This window comes from Lagopus muta, chromosome 8 (genome assembly GCF_023343835.1).
Source record: "Lagopus muta isolate bLagMut1 chromosome 8, bLagMut1 primary, whole genome shotgun sequence".
Classification (NCBI taxonomy): domain Eukaryota; kingdom Metazoa; phylum Chordata; class Aves; order Galliformes; family Phasianidae; genus Lagopus; species Lagopus muta.
In genome coordinates this window covers 31,050,151-31,076,614 of record NC_064440.1, presented here as the reverse complement: position 1 = coordinate 31,076,614, position 26,464 = coordinate 31,050,151, and the positions used below count along the sequence as shown (strand labels likewise).

Below are 26,464 nucleotides of genomic sequence, written 5' to 3'. Positions count from 1 at the left end.
AAATGCTTTCCGTGTACATTCTCTGCGTGTAACAGAATGGTTTAATCTTAAAACAAGAAGCAAATCTGAAATTGAATTTATTGTTCAATAAAGTTGTATTTGATAGAGATTTTGGCTTCAACAGTCAGGCAATCAATGTTTGCTTTTAATTACACAGCACTGAAGAGATGCCATACACCTCTTTCTGCAATTCAGTACTTCCAAGCCGTTACGTTGATAATCAGATCAGAAAAGCAATGTTTTAAATTGGTTAATGAAGTTAAGTGCTAGCACAGCACACCACATTTTCTCCTCTGTGCTATTCAATCAAATCAACGTTATCTGATCTTACACTGGCTTTAATGTGCTCCTGTTGTATTTACATGGAATTGTTTGAGTTCTTCAGCTTTCCATTGATCCTGCCCACTGATGATACTGATGTCACCTCTCTGTTCACACCGAGTCAATATGTTCAGCAGTGGATTAAGAACTATTCCATTCTGCTGGGGAAAATGGACTGTGCTAGTACAGTTCTGCCTTCTGTAGCTGTGCGATGCCTGAGCCAGCATCCTGTATGGTCATATGCACCGTGCCTGCCTGAAGATCGTATTAATGTACATAGGAGAAGGAAATACCACAGGCACGATAATATTGATTTAATCATGTATATGTGTATCAACTTTAGAGAAGAAAAAGGACTTGGAAGTCTGAAAATTTATTGCTCTAACCGTGGAGAGTTACATAATCAGATATTTAGGAAAATAATGCTTTAATGTTGCGGAGCTAGGGAACAAAACCATAAAGACCTCATACCTTTTCTGCTTAAGAAAGTATGTAAACTGAGGAAAGGAGTTCATTTGCCTTATTTTTTGGACAGCAAATATTCTCTGTGACGTTCTTCAGGAGAATTACTTTGTGGTACTGTTTCCTAAAAGTGAGAAATGTACTGGGGAGTATACTTACTTTGAACTGTGTTTTGTCATTTCAAAAGATGGAGTAAAAGTGGAGAGGATGGAAAAAAAGTTTAAGACCAGTATTTTCTTGTTCTGATGCATGAGCACACTGAGATCTGTTGTTGACTTACCAACGATGGTGAGGCAAAACTGTTTTAGCTCCCTACTACTGGTAGAAGCTTGTTAGTCCCACTGATGATACTGGGCATGACAGCTTGTCTTAGGTGGTGATGGTGGGCATTCCAGCTGATGAGCCGTGACTCCGTTGATGGTCAGACCCTGCAATGCAGTGGATGTGCTGTTTGGGTGCTGTGTGTATTTATATATGTACATATGCAACCATGAAACAGAATAATGATTTTCTGGTTTGTTACTTGCAGTTTACTCTAATTTTTCTGGTAATGATTTTCTTAGCATGATTTGAAGTAGCCATTTTATTTTATGGGATGGTTCCTTTAGGTGCAAACAGCTGCTTAAATATGCATTAAAAGAATTAGCACTTTCACTTTTATACTGTTGAGCAGAGCATAATTAATGGCTGTTCTGTCTGCTACTTCTCACTTGGACTTTACCACTCCAAAATAGACTTTTAGAATGCTTTGTTTCACATTTATTTGTGTGGCATGTAGTTACGATATCATTAGTACAGATACTAGAATCAAGGATGGAGGGGGACACGTATTTGTTAATGGAAAAAATAAAAGCTTTGTGCTAGTAAATACTTCACCAATTTATGAGGGAAAACGCTGTAGAAAAGCTTTTTAAAAGGTCAATGAATTTCTATTAAGTTGTTCCATTCTCATTGCTTTTAAAATTAAGTGTGCGGGGTCAACATTAAAAGCCTCTGAACTGCCATTTAAAGAGGAGGCGTAACAGTAAGAGCTATTCCAAGCAGTAGGTTTAGACTCTTCCTTTTGTAAGATGCTTTCAAAATGGGGAAATATGTCATCAAATGCAACTCCTCGGAGTGTCTGATCTGTCAGTGCTGTGTAGATGGCCTGATGATTCCTGTGGCCGTTCTGGCTACTCGATAAGCCTTAAATAATGTTAGATAAAATAGAGAGCCTGTTCATCTCATGCAGTGCTATGGGGCTGTGAATAGTTCTCATTTCTCAGGAAGGTCCTCTGATTTTTCTGCCAGCGGTGTTACGTGTGCCTTCTTTCCGTTTGTGTGGGAGAGATACCCAGTAAAAGGGCGGCTTGGGTTGAGAAGGAGGCTGTGTTTCCATGCAGGTAGATTTTACTTGCATTGAGTTGACCAAAATAACCGTTTTCCTTGAATAAAGCCGTGTTCAAAGTCAGGTCAGATGGGGGCCTGGGCAGCCAGAGCTGGGGGGGTGGCAGCTCTGCCCCTGGCAGAGGGTTGGAGCTGCATATGCTTTAGGGGCCCTTCCAAGCTGAGCTGTTCTGTGACTGTATGTTTGCTATAGGTTGTTTCAAAACACTTTGAATGATTGCATTTAATAAACAAGGTGATAGCCACCATCATTACTTTTCTTTCCTTACTTCCTTGCATGATTACTGACTTATAAAACTCCATTTTATTATGAGTGTCACAGTCCTAAATAAATGCTTGGAAAACTCAAAAATGAAGACTGTGGGAAAACTAATATAATGGAGAGACTTGTCAAACTTGTCTTGATTTGGAAAGAATCCAAATCAAATCAGGATACAGCAGAGAGCTGATTTTTTTCTATACTTTCAACTTTCTTTTCAAGGACAGAAAAGGTCATTCTCAGTCTGCTGAAATCTCTTATTTTCTTCTGTTATTTTGGTTAAGGGAACTTTTTATGAGAGAAAGCAGCTAACAGATAGAGCACCTGTGAACTTCCCAGATCAGAGTTAAAGGGATGTTTAATTCATTATCGTTCTAATCTGTTTTAGATTAGAATGACCTTTTCTTGGCTTCATATTAAAGTTCCCTTCTTGAAAAATTAATGTTTTCCTCCATGTTGCATGTATTGATTATTAGTGGCTGGATAGTTGCTGGTATTTATTCATAATTAAAAATGCAGCAGGCAAGAAAGCAGAATCTGAAGGCATATGGCATCTCTTTTTCACTGCATTTTGATTTAACCCTTATAAACATGTAAACAGAGGAACTGTCCTTAAAAATCTGTCAGAAAAGAGGTGAGGAGAAAATAGTTATCAGTAGGTCTCAGATGTTGGGGTAAATCACCTCAGAAGTGCAGCTGATGGAGTATGCTCAGTTACTTTGCCATGGCTTTGGGCAGTCGCTCAATGAGCGTGCAGCTTGGACCACAATGGTTTCTGCACTAAGCCCACCCAGGAACTAGCTTTGTTCTGGCTTTTAGTGCTGAAAAAAATCCCCTTTTCCTTCTGTATTTTTGCAATGTTACGTAAGCTGGACTTGAACAGCCAAATATTAGATAGATTAGAAAGAAGCAATTAAGCTTAGAAAGAGTTCTGTAGATTGTACTGGGTGACGGAAGATGTCGGTATTGATTTTCTGCCACTTTCATGTCTGACCTTTTGGATTCCAGCAGATGCTCTTAAGAGGATTTTGCTTGTACCAAATTAAAGATATCACAGCACAATTGCTGCCTCATATTAGGAGAACTGGCTGAGCTCTTGGGCTCTGTCAGTGCAGTCTTTTCGTATGTAGGAATGTTACTGTTACTTGATGTAATGTGGTTCCATAGACAAAACCAGCTGAGAAGCCATTTATGAAAAAGCATTAATTGTGATAAATGTAGTTATCATTCACTTTGTTTTGTACACAAGTCATATAATTATAAGCTTTGGTTTGTAAAATTGATGACATGCAAGGGGATTAAAACATACCACAAGCTTTGATAAAGCAACACTTCAAATGAAGCAAACCATTAAAAATATGCATAAAGATTTAGCAACATTGTTAGTGATGAAATTGGAAGGAAAAAACATAAAAATTTTTCTTTGCTTAGCATCTTCTGGCAACATCCAGGCACAGAACTCCCGTTTGAGCATCCTTTGCTGTGCCCCTGTCTGTAGGAAACAAATGTATTGGCTGGAGTGGCTGAATATGGTTAAAAGGCTTTTGTCTGACTTCAGCAAGGTTTTCACCATAGGATGGAGCTTGGTTTGGCAGAATGATTGTATTTTTATTTGATGCCCATCCTGCAACAATAAAAGGGAAATTCCTCATAATTATTAGCACAGTTAGAGGCAACAAGGTATGTAGTCTTTGCCTTGTGATTACCCTGTGGTGAGCTGGAGGAATTGGGAGAGACCTCTGAAGATCACCTGGTCCTCACAGTTCTTCCTGGAAAGGTCAGCACTAAGACTGCCCAGATTTGAGATTTTACTGTTCCGTGTGGATCAGATCCCTTGGAGATTTTTCTTTGTAAGACTGAGCAGGGCCTGGTGTCTTCCTGGATCCCTTTCTGTTGCAGGAATTCAGCAGGATGGTGGATCATTTTAGCTATTGAGTAGCGTCTTTGAATCTGATTTCTGAAGCTAGGTTTATGCTGCCATATCTTTGTGTGTACATGTGCATGCGTGTAAACATGAAGTAGAAAACCCATTTGCATCTGATTTTGCAAAGAATCTGAGATCTCAGTGTCTTTAAGTTTGAAATACTTTTTCAGTACTAGAGGATCTAATAAATGCTTTGGAAGAGGAAAAGACCTCAGCATAGTTTGTGCATGATGGAGAATCCACACTTGAAACTCAGGCCCAGACGAAATCAGACTTACTGCAGTGTATTATCAACCATAGATAAGCTGGAATGCTGCTAATCTGTCTACTATTATCAGCAATATTGCAGCTGTTGTTGCTTTTTAACACAAATGATGAGCGTGTTCAGAAATGCTAATGTCACTTAGGTCTCCATGATTCTTCCAGCTAAAAAAAAAAGTGTTGTGCAACATGCAGTTTCCATGACACTGAGCATTTCTTTTTTGTTTATTCCCTCAAGGCAGCTGGAGCTTCTTTCAGCTAAAAAAGGAAAACTTTTGGCTGGGCAGAGACGGCTTAAGGCTAGATGAGAACTGAATAATCCAAGAAAATGAAGCCTTTGAATACAAAAAGCACACACACATAAACACACACACACACACCAGAGAGTAGTCATACACAAGAAATCTGTTTCCTTTACTGAATTCATTGAGCCTACTGCTAATGCTGGAATCTCTCTGTTTCCATCCAGCACCTTATGCCACCATTTGTCTCTCCCTTCTGATCTTTTTTTCTGCTTGCGTAGGATCCTTGGTGCTCCAGGTAACTTCTCCTTCATGAGGATTAAGTGAAGAGCTTTGCACCCATAGTTTTATGGAAACCTAAACTCGGATATAAAGTCATTAATGTTTTAATTGCATATATATGAAGGAATTAATTATCTATTTGTCTATGTATATATCTATATATATATATATGAATATATATAGATTCCTTTCTTCCACCCCTAACCTGAAGTATTTTTAAACTACATCATCCTGCTGATTTTTTTTTTTTGATTTATTACTTTTTTTTGAGGAAGCCTGACAATGTTGTGGATGCACCTTATTTTCTCTGTACACCTCTAAGCACAGTTGCATCCATGGGTGATGCGGGGCTTTTTCCCTCCTCTCCCCCTCCCCCCCCTAGGAAAAATTTAAATTTAAGTCTATTTCTTATTTAGGACTGACTGTTTCTATGGGCTTCAAACCTGCTGAGGAATTCTATCAGTCTCTTGGCCAGAAAACACTGTGCAAAAAAGGAATTTCTGTGTGGTGGAGAGACTGGGTTTATTGAAAGATGCCAGAAGTAGTAATATTTTCCTTTTTTTTTCCCATTTTTTCTGACAATGTTAACAGAATGATTTTTTTGAAAACAATTGTAAACTTAAGCTTGTGCCTGTTCATAATTAATCAGCTGAAGAAGCCAAGCAGTGTAATTCCTTGTGTTTCTCGTAAAAAAGTACTCTGGTCAAGCCCTGTAGGATGAATTCCATTTAATGACTGTGCAGTGGGTTATGGTAACAGGGAGAAGTGGAGCGTTATTCTTGTTGGCATCTGAACTGTTTTCCATCAGTGAATCAGACTTCTTGGGCAGAGGCACACAAACCAGAAGCGTTTCAGACCTTAGCCTCTCTCAGATACCTCTTCAATGGCCAGATATTTAAGTGCTTGTGGCGTATCATTTCAAAGCACATGAAGGAAGGCTAGCAGTGATGGGTCCCTGGAGCTATAAAAAGATAGGAAATTTGCATGAGAAGGTTTAATGGTCTGGAAAGTCACAGTAAAATGGAATCGGTATGAAGGTCTGTAAAGAAAACTTCTCATGAGTGTTTTCTACAGTAGGCACTGCTCGGAGCAAACGCATCAACTGTGAAAACTCAGCGCACCTGCTGATCTTAAAACGCAGCGTACAGCTTCCTTGATGGGGCAAACATGCCGTGTTCCTGGGTTTTGAGGCATTGATGTATATTTAAGTAACTGGGTTATTGATATGGAAGTAGAATGGCTCGCAATTTCAACCTATTGTGGAGCGGTTGTGTTCTGGAGAGGAAGAAAATTGGAAGGGAATGTATTAATTTCAGTTTGAAGTATGATTCTACTCCCATTTGCTTTTCTTTTTTGTTCCACACACACAAAAGAAAAGGTTTTAAAAATATAAGCTGAAACAGAAAAGAGAAAATACAGGAAGAATAAAGTTTTGGAAACTTAGGCAAGAAATCGGTATTGGCAATCATAATAAAAATCTCTGTAGAAAAAGAGTTGTTACGATCAACAGCCAGAGCCAGGGAAACTGAAACTGAGACATCTGATCCGAACGTACAAGCGCACAGGCCTCGGTGAGCGAGTCGCCCCACAATCCAGTGCCATAGTGAAAGTTACATATATCACAGGTGGTGTCCAATTTTCTTGCTCCCCAGTGCCTCAGCCAACTAAATTGGCAATTTTACCAGGCCAAAAGCTAACTGCACGAACAAGTCTGTAGAGCTTGACAAGCTCTACAGCAGCTTCTAACACAAATGAATAGCTACCAGTCAATTGGCACCAGGTTGTCTTGAGATGAAATCAATCCTCAAGCCCCCCCCTTTCACAGAATCACAGAATTGTAGGAGCTGGAAGGGACCTCCAGAGATCATCGAATCCAGCGCCCCTGGACCTCTTGGAAGGCTGCTGGGCATAAAAATTGAGATGGGTTCCAGTGTGGCATTTGTGTTCAGGAGTGGTTTGTGGTCTGCTTCAGGGTTATGAGTTCTGCAGGGGTTAAAAGACTCTTTGTTTTGTTTAGGGTGGTGCTGTAAGGGTCAGATGTAAGAGCTTGATTTTCCAAAGAGTCTAATTATATTCAACACTTATGTGTCAAGGAAATTACACTGAGGAGGTATGAACATCTTTAGATGCCTGCTGGAAGGAAATGAAATGCTGAATATCAACTGCAAGTTTTCTTTAAATCAGAATTCTTTTCTAGTGGAAGCATATGACTGGACTATTTCAGGCAGACCAGTAAAGGCTTCTCCTGCTTGTCATTTGACAATGGTAAACATCCAGTGGAAAAAAAAAAAAAGTTTTATACATATCTAAGTTTAATACACATCTGAGTAAACCTTTTTGTCTTCCGCTATTAAACATTTCTTTTCTACAGCAAGACATTCTTCTATTCCATCTTGCACGGATTGAAATGAGTGGTGGTGTTGGGGTAGATAAGTTCTTCTTCATTATAAGCAGGCCCACGTTAGACTTCTCACAAAACATTGGTGAAGAGCCCCCTTCTTAATAGGAGTATCCAAGCAAAAATGTGCGTCCAACATTGTCAACTTTTAAGTGAGTGCTCTGCCTGGAAATAGTTTTCAAATCGCTAGAATAAATAATCCTACAGATATATGCACAAGAGTTAGTTTTAATGGCAAAAAAACTAATTAAGTGATTTTATGAGTTCCAGTTAAAAGTAATTATACAGTTGAAAGTGCTTTAAGGAAGTTAATGAGACAGACAAATCTGATAACAAATTACTGTCTCATCATTAGCTTCCTTTACAGTTAATTCAATCCTATCATTGCAGGACACTACTCTGCGATGCGTTGGGTTCCAGTGGGCCCAGCTCTGTCCCTGCGCCCATCCATCTCCCTCCATGTGGAGCAGGGGCAGAGTTCATCCGTTCAAATGAGTATGGGTGGTGAGAAATGTGCTGTTTCAAAAAAGTGAGGGTGGCGTTAGGAAACCAGCAGCTCTGACTGGAATCAGTGAGCTATTTCCTTCTGATTTCACTATGTTATTTGTCCTGATACCAAAATGTGTGCCTAAATGTGAAATTCTGTCATAAAGCTGAGAATATGTATGCAAAAGTATTTGCATGTCCTCAGTAGCATTTTCATGTGTACCCAGCAGCTGAGCGGCTCCTTGTATGTGGGACCTGTTCTGTTTGGAGCCCCATGTCTGCAGGTCATCGTGAAGAGAGAACAAAGGCAGAGTGCTTTTTTCTTTTTACTTTTATTTTTTCAACCTGTGATGTTCAATTTATGTAGGAGTCTTCAGGGTAACTATTTCTTCCTCAGCCCCGTAATCACCTGGTGCAGCAAAGCAGTGAAGCAGTGGGGTCGCTGCCCTTGGAAACTCCTTCGCCTGGAAGGAGCGTGGCAGGTGGGATCAAAAAATCAACCAAATAACAATCTGATGTTCATGGCCCCGTGAGAGCTGTGGGTTGCTATCACATCTCACAGCTAACAGGAAAGTTTGAAGTAAGGTAACAGGGAAGATGTGACAGAATTGTCACTGTTGTCCCTGCCGGTCTCCTTTTCAGCTCAGAATGAAATGGAAGCTTGCTACACGATACGAATTTGCTGAGATCAATGAGGAATTTGATCAATGTATCTAATCTTTCTGCTTTGGTCTTTCTGCCTTCATAAGGCCAGGAACCTTATAAATAATTAGGTTTGGTGCTAGAGCGCATTAATATTATGAATGCATTCTATTTTTTATTTATTCCTTCCAGTTCAGTGGATGATGTATGGACTGTTCACATGAGGGAAATGAATGTGATATAAGAAAATATTAAAACAAATGATACGTGCTTAGAAATTCTGAGATTGATAGCAGAGATATTAGTAAATCGTACCTTTTATTCAGTGAAATCTGCCCTTCTCACTATCTTTATAGCACCTAGCAAATAAACCAGAAATGAAGGCATCATTACTTGCGTCCATAGATATTGCAGTGAAATGGCTATAGAAGTGTCTGCTTTTAAGCTACATCTTTTTTTCCCTTGATTCATTTTTCATTTTCCTTTCTTTTTGTTGGGGTGGAGGGGTGGAGAGAAGGGTGGTAACGGCATGTTTTTAAGCAGACTCTGAAGATACAACAACTATATAGAATAGTTTCACTAGAGCAAGAGAACAAGTTGGATTTTTTTTTACAATGCTCAAAATATGATTTTGCCTTTATTTTTTTGGCACTGGGAAAGAAAAAAAAATGCTTTACAAACATATATGTATATATATATATATATATATTTTTTTTTTCTTTTTTTTGTGAAGCATGCATGCTGTAGAACATCAGTCAGGTCTAATGTGGTCAAATCCAGAGGCTCAGACTAGAGCAGCCTGATCCTCCCTGGGAGGACTGTACCAGTAAATACTCTGGAAGAAGGGGGTTGTTTCTGTAATACATTTTACTTTGCAGTGCCTGCCTGCCTGACCCTTTTTTGTCTACAGTAAATGTGAAATGGCTTGCTGCAGTAGAGCATGCTCACATTTCTTGTGAGGTAAGAATATTCACTGTGGCAATCAGAGCAGTGTAGGTGGGGTTTTATAATTTCACATTCTTACACTTTTTCCTGCTTAACCTCTCTACAGACTGTAGACATATGAGACTTAAATGTATGTAGCACTACATAAAAACATCCTCCAGAGCAAGGGATCCTGTCAACTTCCTGAAGTTATCCATGGGAAGCAATAAATACTTGTGTTACTTTCCTCCTTTCTTCCTGTCCGTGCAATGGCAGCAGAAGGTCCCATCCTGCTGTTGCAGGCGACACCTCTGCAGATGGAGCCTGCTCTTTGCACCATTTGTCAGATGCTTGCAGCAGCGTTTGCACTTAAGGCTTAAGGATTTGGAGAGTGGAGAAGATGGATTTAGAGAAATAAAGCCAGCTGAGAGATGTGAGCACTTATTAGAGATCTTTCATATCAATTATGAAAGATGGCTCCAGTGAATTATAGCCACAGGCTTTCAGATAATAAGCCTTTCAGGAAAAAAATAATGAAACTAAGTGACACTCAGTTCTGAGTTCCACAACCGAGATGAATCATAATTCAGTGTTCTTTTTAAAACTTCCAGTATGGTTTGCAAATTTTTTTGGAAGGAATTGAGACTAAGCCCGGTAATAGTTAGCCATTTTAAATGCTTTTGGCCACTGCTTTACTTCTGGCACGTTCCTTTCCAGCTAGTTGCTGTCATTTCCATCTGCAATCCATAGCCTGCTGCTATCAAGGTCCAGGGACTGTCATCTCTTACTGTCAGTTTTTGGGCAGCTGTCTCTCATTGAAATTCATAGCGCTAGCAAAAGCCTCCTCTTCCAAGGAAGTGCTCCCTTCCAAGTCAATACAAATGGTTTAACAAGCAGAGAATCTGTCTGCATTCTCCTTTTTCCATTCCCCGTTCATCCTTTGAAACATGAACCTTAAAATAATCAACCCAGGTGTTTGGAGTGGTGGTTCAGTGTTGTTTCCTGCAGGTTGGAATAAAATATGTAGTTTTCATCTGGTGGTCATTGGGGATAATGTGAAGAGAGCGCTTCGTGTTTCATGATTGCTTCAAATGCAAGGTAAAATTTTGGAAAAATAACCACTGTTAGTATTTCTTTAGCAGTTCTTTGTCACAACAGTACTTTGTTTCAGATTGATTCCCCCGTCCACAATCAGTGATTCTTTTTGCCTGTGTTTAGATCACAAAGAGTGTATTTCACCAGTGAGGTTCTCCTGTAGCAACTAGTGATTGCGCTGGTGTTCATCTGGATCCTCTTGTTGTCTTCTGCCAGTGTTTAACCCATTCTTCTAGGCAGTACATGCTGTCTTTGTATGTATCCCATTTACTTCATGTTGTTCAGCAAATCAAGTGAAGGTTGGTAGTTGAATAGAAACTTCTCCTGCCAACCAAATACTGTACAGCAGCTGATGATACAGGTGATAAAAAGAGTTGGAGAGTACAGCTGGAAAGGCTTTGGAAGCTGTGAAAAGGACAGGGCAGGCAATGCATGACCTGGGCCTGAGGGATGACTGAATACTGCAGAAGAGTTTTGTTCAGACAGAGATGTTGTGATACGGTGTATACAATTATGAATGACCCAGACAACAGGAATTATAAAATGGATGTTTGTGACCTCTTCCAATATGAGAATAAATAGAATGTCTGTTGGGCTGCTAAGCAAAGTGAAGAATAGAGTAGTCTTCAGTTAAAGGTCACTTTACCTTTGTTACACACAACAAAACTTTACTAGGTTCAAGAAGTTGATCTGATCCAGTACAGTCATTTGTGTATTCCTGACATCCAATATTTACTGGCTTTAAAAGTACAAATCTTGTCATAAATAAACCCTGTCTTTTCTTCTCCTGTGTCCACAATCAAACTCTGCTGTTGTTTCTTCTCTGTTTACTTGCATCTATTTTAGATGATACTGAAATATAAAATGAGCCCTCCCCATCAAAGAACTCCAGGTACGATGAGATTTTATTATTTTGCAGTACAGTTTTCACATGGTTCTCATGTCTGTGCTCCATTTGGGGTCCATTGTGCATATCAGCTACAATTGCACAGATCCCATTCAGGTTATGTTCTGCTGTATAAGCGTTTCAAAAATGGTGCTTTATTTCAAGAGGAACACCAACAATATTACATAATTTTATTTAAGTTGCTGCCCTACATCAGTATGACTTGCAGAATTCCACTTGAGAACATGTTGTGAGATCTTTGTACGAGAGAAATGATTGTTTATTTCTCTACTCTTAGAATCCATCATATTTTTTGTTTTAATTTTCAAGTATCATAGGCACTATGATCCCCCGAAGCCACAGTTTTCTCCTTTGTTGTGTTCTAAAAACCAGTAAAAGTATACATAGGGTCCCCTTGCAGATTGTGAGAAGCACTTTTGAGTTGTATCAAGGGAGTCTCTGCCCTTTGAGGCTTTTGATATGTTTTCTCTACTGCTTTCTTTAATGCAGGCATCTTAGTAATGCTTGAAGTGATTCAAAACCTACAGTTTCGTGTTGCTGTTACTAAAAACTAATGGCAGAGTCTCCAGGATAGGTTTCCATACAACACAGATGTATTTCAAAGTGTAAAATATTTATATTTTACAGTGTTAGCTGCAGTTGGGGCTTCAGCATGCAGTTCTAAGACTTGTCGACTTCAGTGAAAAGCCTCCTGCTTTTCTGCTTTTGACATGTTTAATGTGTAACTGGTGCTCAACTAATTTGAGATGACAGACCATTTCCATGCTCTTTCAGAACTTGCCATGTTGTCATCAATGCATTCAGGAAAGGAAAAATATTGCTTGTATAGTACTTGTTCATAAATAATAAGCAAGGTTGTTTTAAATGCTTTTGCTAAAGTATGGTAAATGGAGATGTGGGTCTTTCCTTCTAATGCTGGATGACAGAGCTTTGGAAGATATTCATTAACTCTCAGCTACGAAAGAACTCATCATGTTCTCATGTGTTTCTGTGCTCAGAGAGGCACAGTTGAGGTTTTTCATTTCCTTTTTTAAGAAGCACGCTTCATTGTGAAAGTCTGCTAACTCAATTATTGGAGTTTGTGTCTTTGTGATCATTCTGCTTAGGCATGTCACCTCCCAGGTCATCTGAACAGTGAGTCTTTGGTAGAAACTAACTGGAGAATAACCTTCAGCACGATAAATATTTGTATTTGGAAAGGACCTGAGGAAATCCATCTGTAGTCTAAGGTCTGACAGAGCCCTGAGGGGAGCAGGCAACTGAATAGCAAATTGAAGTGTGCAAATCCTGAGCCTCTCAGCAGATACAGTAAATATGTGCAATGTAACACAGCAAATATGCGAAGGCTTTTAGTTATGGAAGTGTGTAAATGTTTACAAATATGATTAACTGCAAAGCACAAAATCCATTCGCAGCATCAGAGGAATACACTAAAATTGCTTTTCCATTCCCCCCCAGGATTATGCTGAAAAGAAAAACACGATAGCAAAAGCCCTGGAAGATCTGAAAGCCAACTTCTACTGTGCACTCTGTGACAAGCAGTACTATAAACACCAGGAGTTTGACAATCACATCAACTCATACGATCACGCTCACAAGCAGGTAAGAGGAGTCTTCTCACTATTTAAACTTCGCTCCAGCAAGAATGTTGACATTTTTGGTTTCAGTGTCCTTTGGGATGGCTTGAAAATCACAGTCATCAGATTGCAGATTCTGGAAAAAAGCAGGCAGTTTTCATAGGTACAAGTTGTAAGTGTTTCACAGCCAAAAATTCTGAAACATAAGGAGTGGGGAATTCTCTAAAGGAAATGCAAACAGTTAAATGGTAAAAAGGAACAAGAAATGACAAAAAAAAAAAAAAAAAAGTAAATGTAGAATTCACTTGTCCTCAGTTTAATTTTGCATGTCAATAAGTACAGTGGTATATTTAAGAGATTACAGGGAAGCATTTGTGTTGGAACAGGTGTGGATACGAAGCTTGGCATATTTTTTGGTAAACTTTCTTTTCAGAGCTGCCTCTGTGTGAAATGGGCTATAATTTTCCTTAAACGTGCTGAGTTTAAAAAGCCTTCGTAATGAAAAGTTTCTGGCTCGGTCCACAGTGAAATGTGTGTTAGGTGTTAAACATTGGAATTTACAGTTTTACTGCCACATTTTGTCACTGCACCTCCAAGTCCCGTATCCTGCTTTTGTAGCATAAAAGGAAGAGGCAATGCATTTGTCTCACAAGGCAGCAGCATGCCACTGCAGCCTCATGGTCTGCAGAGTGGTCAGCAATGTACTGGTTGACGTTGCCAAAAGGATATGTAATGGTACAACCATACAGGAAGTTTCCACTTAGTCCAATTAGCTGGTAATTATCCTTTATCTTTGTTTTTATCTGGTGCAGCCATAAGGTTCTGGATCAGAATCGATTGCTTTTCATTCTAATTGAATCTCCTGCAGTTTCTTTCAGATGCTATCAGCTTTAGATTTTGTGAGTTTTAGATTCATTGTTGAGAACTACAAAGCTGCAGACCTCATCAGCTATAGGAATGTATGAGAAACTTTAAAGGGAAAGCTATATTAGAAATTAGTAGGTAACTTCATTGCATCCTGGAGATGCTTATTATGAGTTGTAAGTATTTTGACTTTAAATACAGCTGGAACTGGTCCTTCAGGCACCATCACACAATATCACCTCATTTATGGAAGGCAGGGGAAAAAGTGATGGGCAGACTCTTTCCCATGTGAACTCTCTTAGGAATTTCAGGCTGCTCTGAAACACTTCCAAATAATGAGAACCTGAAGATTGCAGTAATTGCTCCTCTACCTATTCAGTATTGATGAAAATGTACTTTGAAACTGAGGTCAGGTATTACTTCAGTGTTTCACACAGCTGCTTCTCTTTTTAATTGCTTTAGACAGGAGATGCTGGCACTGCAGCAGCAGCATTCGGAGGAGTGTGGCAGTTCCTGTACCTTTTGAGTGGTGTCTTGGGGTGTCAGTGTTTGCATGTGTCATCTTAGCTGGTGAAATTCAGTAAGCCATCCTCTTCCTACGTCAGATAATCACAACTCCCCGCTTTTTGGTGGGAAATCAGACAAAGGTGGCCACTTCTCCAGCAGGACAAGATGTATGGGTGCTCGTTTGGACAAAGAGAACATTTTCTGTAATACTATTAGAAAGTAAGGCTATCGATTCCTGAGTTAAGATGTTAAGTCAGCTTTAACCCTTCTGGAGCATTTTCTTTTGTGGCTTCGATTGCTGTTACAAAAGCTAGCCTTTCCTCTTCCTGTATTTCAGTGAAAAAGGAGGCAGGCAGCAAATGGCTGCGGTGTGGCCTCTCTCTGATTTTCAAGGGTTTAACACCAAGTCTCTATTTCTGAGCAACCTCATTTTGCTAGAGCCATTTGCAGATGCTGCTGTAAGGATACTCTGATTTTGTTGTGGACATTCCTAATTCAGTGGCAGAAGTTTTCCAGCAGTTTATTGTGGGAGATGAACAGATGATCTGGGTTTTGCCTCTTACTTGTCTCTAACTTTCCCATTCAGTCACACATTTCTACTAATAGTGAGCAGGTAGGGGGAAGCGCTTATTAAAAAAATGAAAGTTTCCTGTGCTCCCAGAATAACTGTAACGTGCAGTCAGTTCTGTTTTTCTGCTCCCAGCACAGTGTCCCTCATATAATCAAGTGGCTGAAACCTCTGTCCACCTGATTTCATCCCAGCCCTTCTGAAAAGCCTTATTTAATCCTAACCAAGCATTCTGTTGTCACGCATGTCAGCCATGCAGTAGTTCCTCAGAGAAAGTGTTCATCACATCTGTATTTCAACTTTATTGTCCTTACTTTCTAAAAATTCACAGATTTCTAGCACAGTAAATAACCAGGATTAAAATATAAAAATAATAAACTGTAAAATTGCCTTTTGGATTGGGAACCCCATGCTGCCAGGAATTGCTTGTGCTTTGATTTGTTGTCTAATATCGCTTCTGCACTCATATAGATCCATCCAACCGGACCAGAAATAAAGGATAGGGCAAAATTAATTTTATTGCCTAGAAGCTGGAGGAGTTCAGACCAGTATGTAGGGTTCTGCACCTGCCTCTTTCCCTCTTTCAGTGCTTTCTTGGTCTTAGATTTGACAGTATGGTTGGGAGACTAATATCTCCAGCTTTTAAGAAATACTCCTGGAAAAGCAACTTGAAAAGTGGTAATGAAGAAAAATGAACTCCTCTGTTTGCTTTGAAAGCCTGGACCAAAAGAAAATAAAATTGAATATAGGTGTCTTTATATTGCTCTGGGCCCAATTTGGATAGAAATGTGACAAAGGCTGAACCTGTATTATCCAGTGTACTAATGAGAGAATTCCTATTTGATAATGGTGATCTAAAATAATGAATTGCGGTTTTGAGACCCATCTGAGGACTCAAAAGCATCTGTATGATTTTATGCATTTTCTTAAGCATTTGGAAGCATACAAAGAGCTTTCTGAAGTGCCGTATTCACACAGGATAGGAAAAAAATGCTGCCCATGCTCCTTGAAATGCTGCCGTTTTGATAAACGTGGCAGAGCAGTGAGTGTAAAGCTGTGAATGACCTTCGTCTTTTCGTAGCCCTTCGGAGGCGGTGAGTTGTTTTGTCCTGTCGGTGGATCACACAGCTGGGTTTCCTGCATCCATCATTCCTCAAGAGGCTTGTTGCTGCCAGAACAAAGTGCTTTTATTCTTGAATGTGAAAGTCTTCCTCTCCATCCCAGACCTGATTTATCACCTAATATCATGGCAGCACACCCGGGTTTGATGTACTTTCCTCTCCCTGCACTGTTTTTCTGTGTATCAGAACAAAAAATGCTGCTCTTGAAAGAGTCCCGATGTGTTTGCATCTACGTATGCAAATACAATCAGTTAAGTAAATTTTTAGCAGGAAACTTTTCCCACAGAATCAGAGGTCGTGTTGCAAACTCTCTCCCTGTATGAAAATGATCTTCTCGCTCTAAAAATGTATTTAAAATTTTATGGAGGTACTAAAGTAGAAATTATAGAGGAAGACTAAATTACTAGACACCATTGTTTTGTGTCTCAGCCACAGTGTACATCTTTCTTTACTCGCTTTTCTTCTTTGCACAGTTTTAGAGGTTAGTGCCAAGTAGATCAGAGGACATTAATCTGCAGCCCATCAGAAATTTGACCTTTGATCATCTTGAGTGCATGATCCTCACAATAGATGTTCCGTTTGCCTATGCAACACGTGTAGCTCTCTTAGATAGGAAATAGATAGGAAATCCCAAACAAAAGCTGCTTGAAAGAATGTCTTAGTTCTTGGAGTGCTCATGGGGACCACAGGAAATGGGGCGGGTGGATGGTTGGCAGTGGAAGCGGTGTCCTGGTAAAGAGTGATCTTAATATGCCTCGCTGCTCTTTATTCTCTGTAACTTCAAAAAACAGAAGTACCTGACTGAAATAGGGCTTTTCTGCCCCTTAGTTGGCCAGCGTTCCCATCTGTTTGTGTTGGGTTAGGAGGAACGTAATTTAAATAGGTGAAAACATGGATTGCAGCAGCTCAGTCCCCTCAGCTGCTGAAAAGAAAGATGTTTACTGGGAGGCAGTAGTATTTTAAGTTGCTTTGTCGAGGCTGCTCTTTGCAGGCTGAGTTGCACTGAAGCTATTTGGATCAGACTAAGACAACACATTATATACCATCTTAGAAGCACAGAAACAATAATTCCCCAGAAGATGTCTTCTTCCAGAGCAACGTGTCAAAAAAGAGCTTTATTCTAGTACAGAACAAAGCCTTAAGAGCTTCAAGAGACATTCTTAGGAGTTACTTATAAGCAAAACAAGCATGTTATATGTATGTGACAAAACTCGTTGCTGCTGGCAGTAGCACTGCATTTGCTTGGATCGTAGTGCACACTGAGCCCAGCCAGAAGGGGATGTTTAAGATAACAGAGCAGACAAGAAGGTCATGGGGGAGTGTTCATGGCTATCAACATCCCCGAGTGATGAAAGAAATCCCTTCTTTGATCACCAGCTGGGCCCACATGGAACAGAAGAAGGCATGGATCTCCAGGTGCCAACCCACTGGTCTGGGGGCTGAGGAACAAAGCCCCCTTCCTGCAGCACTTACTGCAATATCTTTTCCTTTCCTTGCGAGTGCAGTACGTTGCTGTGTGCTTTCTCTGCTGTGTGCCCAATGAACCATCAGTCTGGGAATCAGACAGTCAGGATTCTCGTGGCCAGACTTCCAGGAATGGAGAAATTTTGTGTTTCTTCCCTTACTTCAGCTGTTTTCTCAGGTGAGAAGACAGTGATATCACTGTGTGCCTTTATGGGCAATCTTAACTTTTCTCAAAGTGAAGCAGGCATAAAATGGGATTTAAATGATTTTACTTGAGTATTTGGCTCTTTCTAAATGTTATTTCCCACTCACAGAACATACTTTTTCATTTCTGCCTGGATTGAATTTTTTCCCTTAGGAAAAGATGCTTATCTTTTCATTTCTTTTTAAGTATGAAGGGAACACCAACAGATATTCAGCTGTGGTTCTTATAGATACATGTGCGTTTGGAGCCCACACACAACCACAAAACACCTCCTCCTTTTCCAGAAATAGGAACATAAAGGAGAATCGCTGCTGTGTGGAAGTATGAGAAGGTACTCACAGCATAACACCCGAGAGGATTGTCCAAGGGGATTGTCTTGTGGCTGACTGGCTAAGAGGTGAGCTGCTCCTGCAGAGCCCTGCTGTGCTGTGAGTGCCCTCGGGGCTGTGCTGCTGGCATTGGGTGCCTGGGGCAAGGCAGCACCTGGGTGCCAGCTGGGATGGTGGAGCCTGTCTGCAAGTTAAGGAGGTGATGTCTGAGAGTTAGCTGGCAATGACTGAATTTATTTGAGGAGGAATTTCTATGCTATTTGCTGAATGAAGGAAAAAGCTGATTTATTTTCTTTCCTGTTTTCTTTTCTTTTACCCGTAAAATTTAATTCTAGGAATCGGCTCCTCGACAAGTTTCACTGTTAGGGAATATGTAGGCACTCTTCAGCTCCAAACGTGTACTGACACTTTAGATCATAGTATTCTTCAGTCAATACTGCAGAATTCAGTCTTGTTTCTAATCAGCCTTCTATTTCTTACATACCAAAGAAAATGTGTTTAAGTATAATAACTGTTGACAATTACAACTTTTTTTTTTTTTTTTTTAGTTACAAGGAAATTCTATACTGCAATTGACTTACTTTTCCCAAAGAGGTGTTTTAGAACAAACATAATTACTATAGAAAAACATATACTCTGCCTGGTCCCATAGATAGTCTACAAACAAAATATTAACGCCCGTGTGCTGGTACTTGTGGTTCCACCAGAAGCCCTTTCCTTAATACAGAGCTAGCCCTACTCAGCTGTAACCCCTTCTGAGCATAGAAACTTGGTGTTTACTCTCATTTCTTTCATTTTTTCTGTCTTGAATTACTGCATCCTATGTCCTTTCCAATATCCCTGTCAGTCCTTACGCTGTTAAATAGCTGATAGAATATCTCTGTGCAAAATAAACAAAAATGTAATTCATCCACCCATTGCCCAAGTGTCATCCTCAGGTGTGTCTGCATAGGTGTGTCACTCAGATCACTGTTAAATGTCCTGGTGCAGTCTCTGCCAGATGTGCTTTGGATTCCATCATATATTGGCTTTTGAACTTTTAGTTATTTTAATTTTTTTATAACATAAAACCTGTGCACTGGGAATCTAGCTTGTCTGAAAGAAACCACAGAGGGAGATACAGTGAAATATGATTTATTTAATGCATCCTGTGCATTTGTCTCACCAGCATGCATTTCTGCTGTTGTGTGGTTCACTATGTTATTGAAAGTCATACTCATATATTTTAGTTGAGCTTCATCAACATTCAGTTGAATTTCATCAGTGCATGAAACGGTCTGTATGTAAACCAGCTGAAGTCAAGGCAAGTTTTAAACTTAGCTTTACTATATCAGTATTTATCAGGTTTCTGCTATTTGGCCAGTGTTGTTACAGAAGAAAATTCTTTTTTCTATTCAGCACGAAGATAAGAATGAAGATAATAATTGAGGTCTGAAAATAGGAAGTGTTACGTACGTGATTCCTGAAGCACCCTGCATATTGTAATGCATACTTTGGCGTAAAATATTCCAGATGACAGAAATGATTGAAACCTTGACTTATACAGTTGTTGAGGTCAAATGAGAGCTTTCCTATCACACGCTTTGTTGTGTCAGTCTGCAGATCAGCCAAGCAATTATCTGGAAGAAAAATATTCTTTTTTTGTTGTCATTCATTCTTGAACAAAATCGCTCTCCCGAAGTTATTTAAGTGTTATTATGGCTGCAAAGTTCAAACCAATCAACTTGAATACATTCTCTGTAATTTTCTCAAATTCCAAAGGCAATCCCATTGCTGTCCTGAAAGTAATCAAGTAGAATGTAGATTAAGTGTAAGAAACGAAAAGCATGGCAATAATTTGGTTGTTCCTGGTTTTGCGTTGTCAGAGATCAAGGAAAGAATATTATTTACGATGAAGTTCTAAGTTTTCTTAAATGAAAGACAGATATACGTTGACAGTAATGTATTAAATTCCAACCTCTCAGGATGACTTGGTTTTGTGAAATTAACTTCTGGTTTTTGTTTCGTTTTGTTTTTTGCTTAGCAGCCTGTGTTTTACATGTGGGAGCTCACTGGGAAGAACTGAGTAACCTTTTCAGTACAAGGCACACTCAATTTGATAGCAATAATTGCATTCTTTGCTGATCCATGCAAAATCAATTCATTTCAGAAAGAGCTTGTTCTTTTTTGAGTTGTGGTTCTGACCCCCTGGTGGGGTCACATTGTGATTTGTGTTGCCTTTTGGAAGGAGGTGTGAGTAGACAGGCAGCATGCATAGAAGTGATTCCCCATTTCTTGGAACAATCTAACTGCAGAGCCTGTTCTGTGTGAGCTTCAGCAGTTAGTAGGTCTCAATTTTTTTATTTCTCACTTACTGCTACAACTTCAACTGTCTAGCAAAGATCTGAACGACTCACCAAGTTGAACTTTCCCCACCCTCACACAGCACATGAAAATTTTGGAACGAGGGATGGTTTAAGAGAACAGCACTGCGGCTGCTCCTGAGCAGACAGACAGAGCAGACAGCAGCCCTTGTTTAAGAAAGTTTCAAGAGTTGATGGAAAAGGAAATTAGAAGTGTGCTCCTCCTATCAGTCCTGCTTTGAATTCAGCCCAGCCTCTTCCTTCATTTCAAGGATGCCATATGCTGTTATTTGAGAAATAGCCCCTAGTTTCTCGCTAGGCTTTCATCTATGCCTGCTCATGACAAGCATCCTTGTGACAAACCTCAATTATTCTGCAAAGAACCTTTTATTTCCTTCCAAAGACTCCGTATGTGGCAGAAGAGTTGTGGTTTGAGATCAGGTTATAGAAAGTGCTACTGTCTTTTGGCTGAATTATTTTTGTTTCTTTATGTTAAGACATTCTGTCTGCAGAGGGCAACGTAAATACAGCCAGGCTTTGTGTCTGTGCCTCTCTTGCAGGCATCCTTCTCTTTCCTTGAAGGAAACAACAGCCTGTTGCATCTTTTCTTAAATTAGAACTGACTGAAGCCCATGGTACACCATAATATAAATAATGAATAATATTAATTCAAGCTCATTCATTATTAATGCTGCTACTTTTGAATGCCCAGCTTCCTGCTTCTCTCATGCTGCTGTCATCTTGATATGTTAACAGTACCAAGAGTTCATGCAGAAAGTTAGCTCTATGTAACCTGCACTCACTTTGCTGTCACTGGAAGTCAGGGAAATGACAAAAATCTATTAAATGGAAAAAGAAACAGTTTTTAATGCTTTTTTTTTTTTTTTTTTTTTTTTAAATGAATCACCCTTCTTTGCATATATTTTGTATAGCTTTAAAATTCTGTGCTTATACTGACAACTACATGTTTGCATCTGGTACAGACAGGATCTCACTGTGTTAAATCACTTGTGATCACACAGAGATGTATTAGCCTACGAATTCCATGAGGGAGAGAACTGGACTCAACAAGAATGTTGAGAAGGGAAGGGCTCCAGCAGTACCAGCTGTTAAAGATAACTGTTGGAGACTCCCTTAGGGATCAGCTCATCCTTTCACCCCAGATGTGCACGTTCCTCCCTGCCATTATTGGTGTCCCTCTCTAGCTGTAAGAAGCAACCATTCCTCTGGCCGACGTGGCTTCAGTTAGAGTGAGCAGTGCAAGAGCAGGGCATTTGTTTAAGGGTGCTTAAGGTGCTCAGTAGCCTTTCTCTCGTAGACAAAAGATTCTGTATATGAAATAGGGCTGTCGCTAGATAGGATACGAAATTGAACAACAAATACATAAGAAAATGGGTACTCATAGATGGAAAAATAAAAACAGAAAAAAAGTAAATGAAGCCTTAAAATGGTTCTTATCAAACTCCTCATCCTTAGTTTGCCTTTTCTTTCCCTAAGCAAGTATTGAATTAATAGGAATTAGTTATCTCTGTCATCTGATTTGTAAATCATGGGCTGCTGCCACCTCATTCTCTGCCTTGTCTCTTGGCAGTCCTCCTTCTCTGCCCCAGCAAGGGACTTTCTTCTCTGCCATCTCAAGGCTTGTTTCTTGCTTAATGAAACTTCATTTTTTCCTTTCTTTGAACGTGAGGATAATGAATGCTACTAATGTGGGTTACTTCATTTTCTTCCCTTGTTCCTGCTCGTAGTTTTGCAATTCTAAGGAATACCACAATTAGTACATTTTGCTGGCATCAGCCTACTTTATAAGGTTGATAAAAGGGTATGAATTGCATAATTAGAAATATATTAAAAATACAACCTAGCTTAAATTGCTGTAGTTCACCTGTGAGCATTATAAACTTGCTCCTACAGCCAGATCCAACATAACTCAGTTCAGCTCAGGGCTGGAAAAGCAGAGGAAGTTTCTGAGATGCTCATATAATGACAGGGAGATCAACAACTGAAAGAGTACTCTGCAGGTAGTATTTATAGAGACGTGTTTGTTCAGATGCTTAGAAATTAAGGTCAGGGCTGAAGCAGCTGTCCATTCACCCCTTGCCAAGATTCCTGCGAGGTGTTTGCTGTTCCCAGGCCCATTTTAGGATCTTCAATTTCTTCTTAAACTTCCTCAGAGTGAGGAGGAGCAGCTGGCTGCCAAAGCTGAGCTCTCGTAACCAAAAAATAGTATTTGCAGCAGTGGCAATTGGGCTTAAAATAGTGTGTCATAAAATAGCGTGTGTGGATAACCTCACTTTTGATGATGAATCGGGGGGTTATTTTACTTCAGTAAGGATGGATAATGTCTTAACTAATAGGTAGTATTTCCCAATTACTCTGTGGGTAGCGGATTTCTTTTAAACGCTGCTGTAGTATTTTGCTTTGGTTCTGCACACCTGTCTGACTGTGAACAAAAGGAAGATAAAGCAGCTAATGATTCATCTTTCTAGCTTGATTAACGGGAAGAGCAACAAGGCAAAAATCATGTCAAGCCATTTTCCTTCAGCAACAGAGGAGAAAAATGCTTGCGTTAAGACATATGGGATTTTGAAGCTTTTTCTCCATTCTGTAAGCATTTGGGATAAAATGCAAGCTTCGATGGCTGCTCCTCCTCCAGTGCGAGCTCCCCCCTACATGGAGGCTTCTGTGCCTTCCTCTGTATGCATGGTGAGTTTGAATCCTTTGCAAATCGCTTGGGATGCCATCTGAATGGAGATGCCTTTCCGAGCACTTCACTTCCAGCACTCATTTCTATGTGTGTTTTGCAGGGGAAAAAATAGTCTTCATAATAAAAATCTAAACCACTAGTCACTGCTCAGAGCACAGATGATTTCTGCCAAGTAAACTGCCTGGTACGCTGCTAGGGGAAATATTTTCTTGGACATTTGTAAGTGCTGTCATTGACATTGCTTGAAATATAAAATAATGGTACTGTTGCCTACCATGACAGGAACTGTGAAAGGTTTTGGCCTTTAGTACACTTTAATGTGTGCTGTAGAAATAACTGCAGAGGAACTGACACTTCCATTTATTAACTTGTAATTGTCCAAAACAAATCCCGCTTTTTTCCCCGCGCAGCAGATTGAAGCCTGGTATATGTTAATTGTGCTGGCTCTTCTCCCGGCCTGACACCTTGACAGCTCTTGACAGCTCTTGTCAGCTTCTAAAAGTTATTCTCTTATGAAAATGGTACCTCTGCTGGGTTATTCTCCGATAATGGCTTTGCCACTTATCTCTTCTGGTATTCTGGATTTTATGTTTTAATTCTTACATTGAGGTTTACACTTAGCATTGCCCCCTGGCAGGAGAGTGTTTTCTAATGCCTAGTGGTAGGTCAGCGCTCCCTCTTCAGAGTCAACACAAAAATTAAATCCAGCGTTTCGTTCTGCAAGTGTGCGCCTGGAGCTCTTTGCTAAGGCTCAGGTATTTGCTGTTCATTAAAGAAATGAGGTTGTACAGTAAACTGATTTATTAGCTATACCACCCAGTGCTCCCATCTTATCAAATCTCACGCTGTGCAGGCTATAGAGCATCTCATAATTTCTGGGGGAAAAAAAAGGCCGCTAATTATCATTTATATGCTACAGGACTCGATGGCGTTTCAGCAGGTGGCACTTTCTCTGTGGAGTCAGTACTGGAGTAATATAATTGTGTAGCTGGAGTTGCTGCCTTCGAGACATAAAACTAAGACCTTGACCACTGCAGTAATTGAAGTTTCAAGGCTGCTTGCTTAGGAGTGAGGATGGTATCTCTAGTTAGTGTACTGGCCAAAATCCAGGCAAGTAATTAGATTGTGTTACATGAATCCCCCCCGTAGCCTCTGCTGATTACGGTGCCTTCTTCCCTTCCTGTCCTCACTACAAGGTGTAATTGGTGCACGCCATCAAACAGCTGCCGTGGTCGAAGCCTGTGGTGGCTGCATTTCAGTGATGGATGTGATACAGGTGTAGTCCTCTGCTCCAGCACCTGAAAAAGAAATAGAAAAGAAATTCTTGCTCTGTAATCTATTGGTAGTAGAAAGATAAGTTTTGGCAAGAAAAAATACTACTTTTTGTCTTTGGGTTTCAAACAAGTAAGTGCCATTGGGCTAGCACAGCCTGTTTGGGTTTCCTAATGCCTTTTGACAGAGAGATGAAAAGTTTGTAAGGAACTGAACTGCCCTGAGGAAAGAGGGAACATCTCAGAGTCGATATTGCCTGATAAGGGGCAGGAGAGAAAGAATTACTACTGTGTGGCATGGTAAGCAGTAGTTATTCAGGCCATGAAGAAAGAGGCTCGGTGAGAATATTGGCTAGCCAGAGTTTTTCCAAATGGAACTGCAGTCATTGATCTAAGCGAATGCAACCTGCTTCAAAATGAAGAAAAGGAGGTTGCTGTATATACAGTACATACAACATGTATGAAAGTCCTTGTCAAAGTACGATGTAAAGAACTATATGTGTGTCATTGGAGAGGATGTGTGGATGAGAATTGGAGAAGAGCTTCGCTGGTGATGGCTGAAGTGGCAAAAAACTCAGGAAATATCTGGAGCAAAGCATAGCTGTGTGGAAGGAGAAAGGACTCGTACATACTTCTGTATTCTTTCTGAAGGCTATCACAACTTTTCCAAGTTTATGTAAGTCAGATAAGCTGCTTTGGTTGCGCTTCCTATGGAAGCAGTTGCCAGAGGAGGCGGGAAGTATGAATGTGAGCAGAGCTGGGCAGAGGAGCGTGAGCCTGCTGAACTCTGAGGTGTCAGTGGCTGAAGGACTTATCCAGAATGACAGTGGAGAAGGCAATGCTTTCGTTGGTACTAAACAGGAGGCTGGTTGCAGGTGTGCTGCATGTAGGGCAGCAGCTGGAATCTTGAGGGTCATCAGGAATTTCAAACAGAATGATTTATTCCTTGTGATACTGCCACAGGCAGAAGGGAAGGCTCACATCATCAGAGCGACGAGCACTCTTTGTAGACACGGGAGATTTGTTCCGCAACATCTGTTAAAAAGGAAAGCAAACAGAAGCTATGCTAATGTATTTTCTTGTGTAGGAACATCAGCTTTGTAATATTTTTTAGTAATCTAGTGTCCGTTCATTTCCAAAGGAGGCTGTGAGGTTATGCAGCATGGCATAACTTGTAGGGGAAAGGCTCTGAATTCCTGACAGGAATTCATTCAAAAAGCCAAGTGTCTTAAGTTTTGGTGTTCATTGGTTTTGTTCTTAAACTTCCTCAGTCTTTACGTGTTGAACAGAGGTGTATCAGAGCTTCAAGTTTTAACATTACAAAATTTTAATATTTTGATTCAAGAAATGCTGAAGATGATGTAAAATTAACCACATAGTCCTTTTATCGTGTATTTAGTGTCCCTTTTTCCATGCAATTATTTGGAGAAATTTTGGTTAGCTATCAGTATAAAAGCTAATTTACTTCCATGAAGATGGCCATTTGCAATTTTCTCACCCAGGATTTGATCTAAAGATTTGATTAATTTCCAGATTTTAAAAGGGCCAAAACCTTGGCAATAAAATGTTGGTCCAAGGCATAGCCCGCATTCAGTTTATCCCTATGCAGTGCTATATGCTAATGAGATTTGAGGAGAATGGAGAACACTGTATAAATGTTACAACCAAGTTATTAAAACTACGCTGAAATTTTCATAGCCTTTCTGAGTCTTTCCATGACTTATGTAGCCTCATCCTACGCAAACAAGCAAGAAATAGTTTTGGGGGCTGACAATTTGATGAACTGCTTCAAGATTTTAATAAAGGATGAGTCACTTTGCTGCCATTAAGAGAGAGAATTCCAACAATAAATCCTAGATGTGCAGAAGGAAAAAAGTATCACTTGCATAAATTTATGTCCTTCTAATCTTCTCTAAGCAT

General features: G+C 39.9%; 1 protein-coding gene across 3 annotated transcripts in view; it reads left to right on the top strand.

The window, feature by feature from the left end:
• The window catches only part of ZNF804A (zinc finger protein 804A), a 135,042-nt gene that overhangs the window by 90,149 nt on the left and 18,429 nt on the right, over positions 1–26,464 (top strand). For 2 of the 3 annotated variants that reach the window (XM_048953582.1, XM_048953583.1), the window contains exon 2: positions 13,048–13,191. In XM_048953582.1, coding sequence (XP_048809539.1) covers positions 13,048–13,191 — 144 coding nt within the window. Of the gene's footprint in view, positions 1–13,047; positions 13,192–18,189; positions 18,293–26,464 lie in introns of those variants that run through there. The other variant, XM_048953584.1, reaches the window with a different exon arrangement.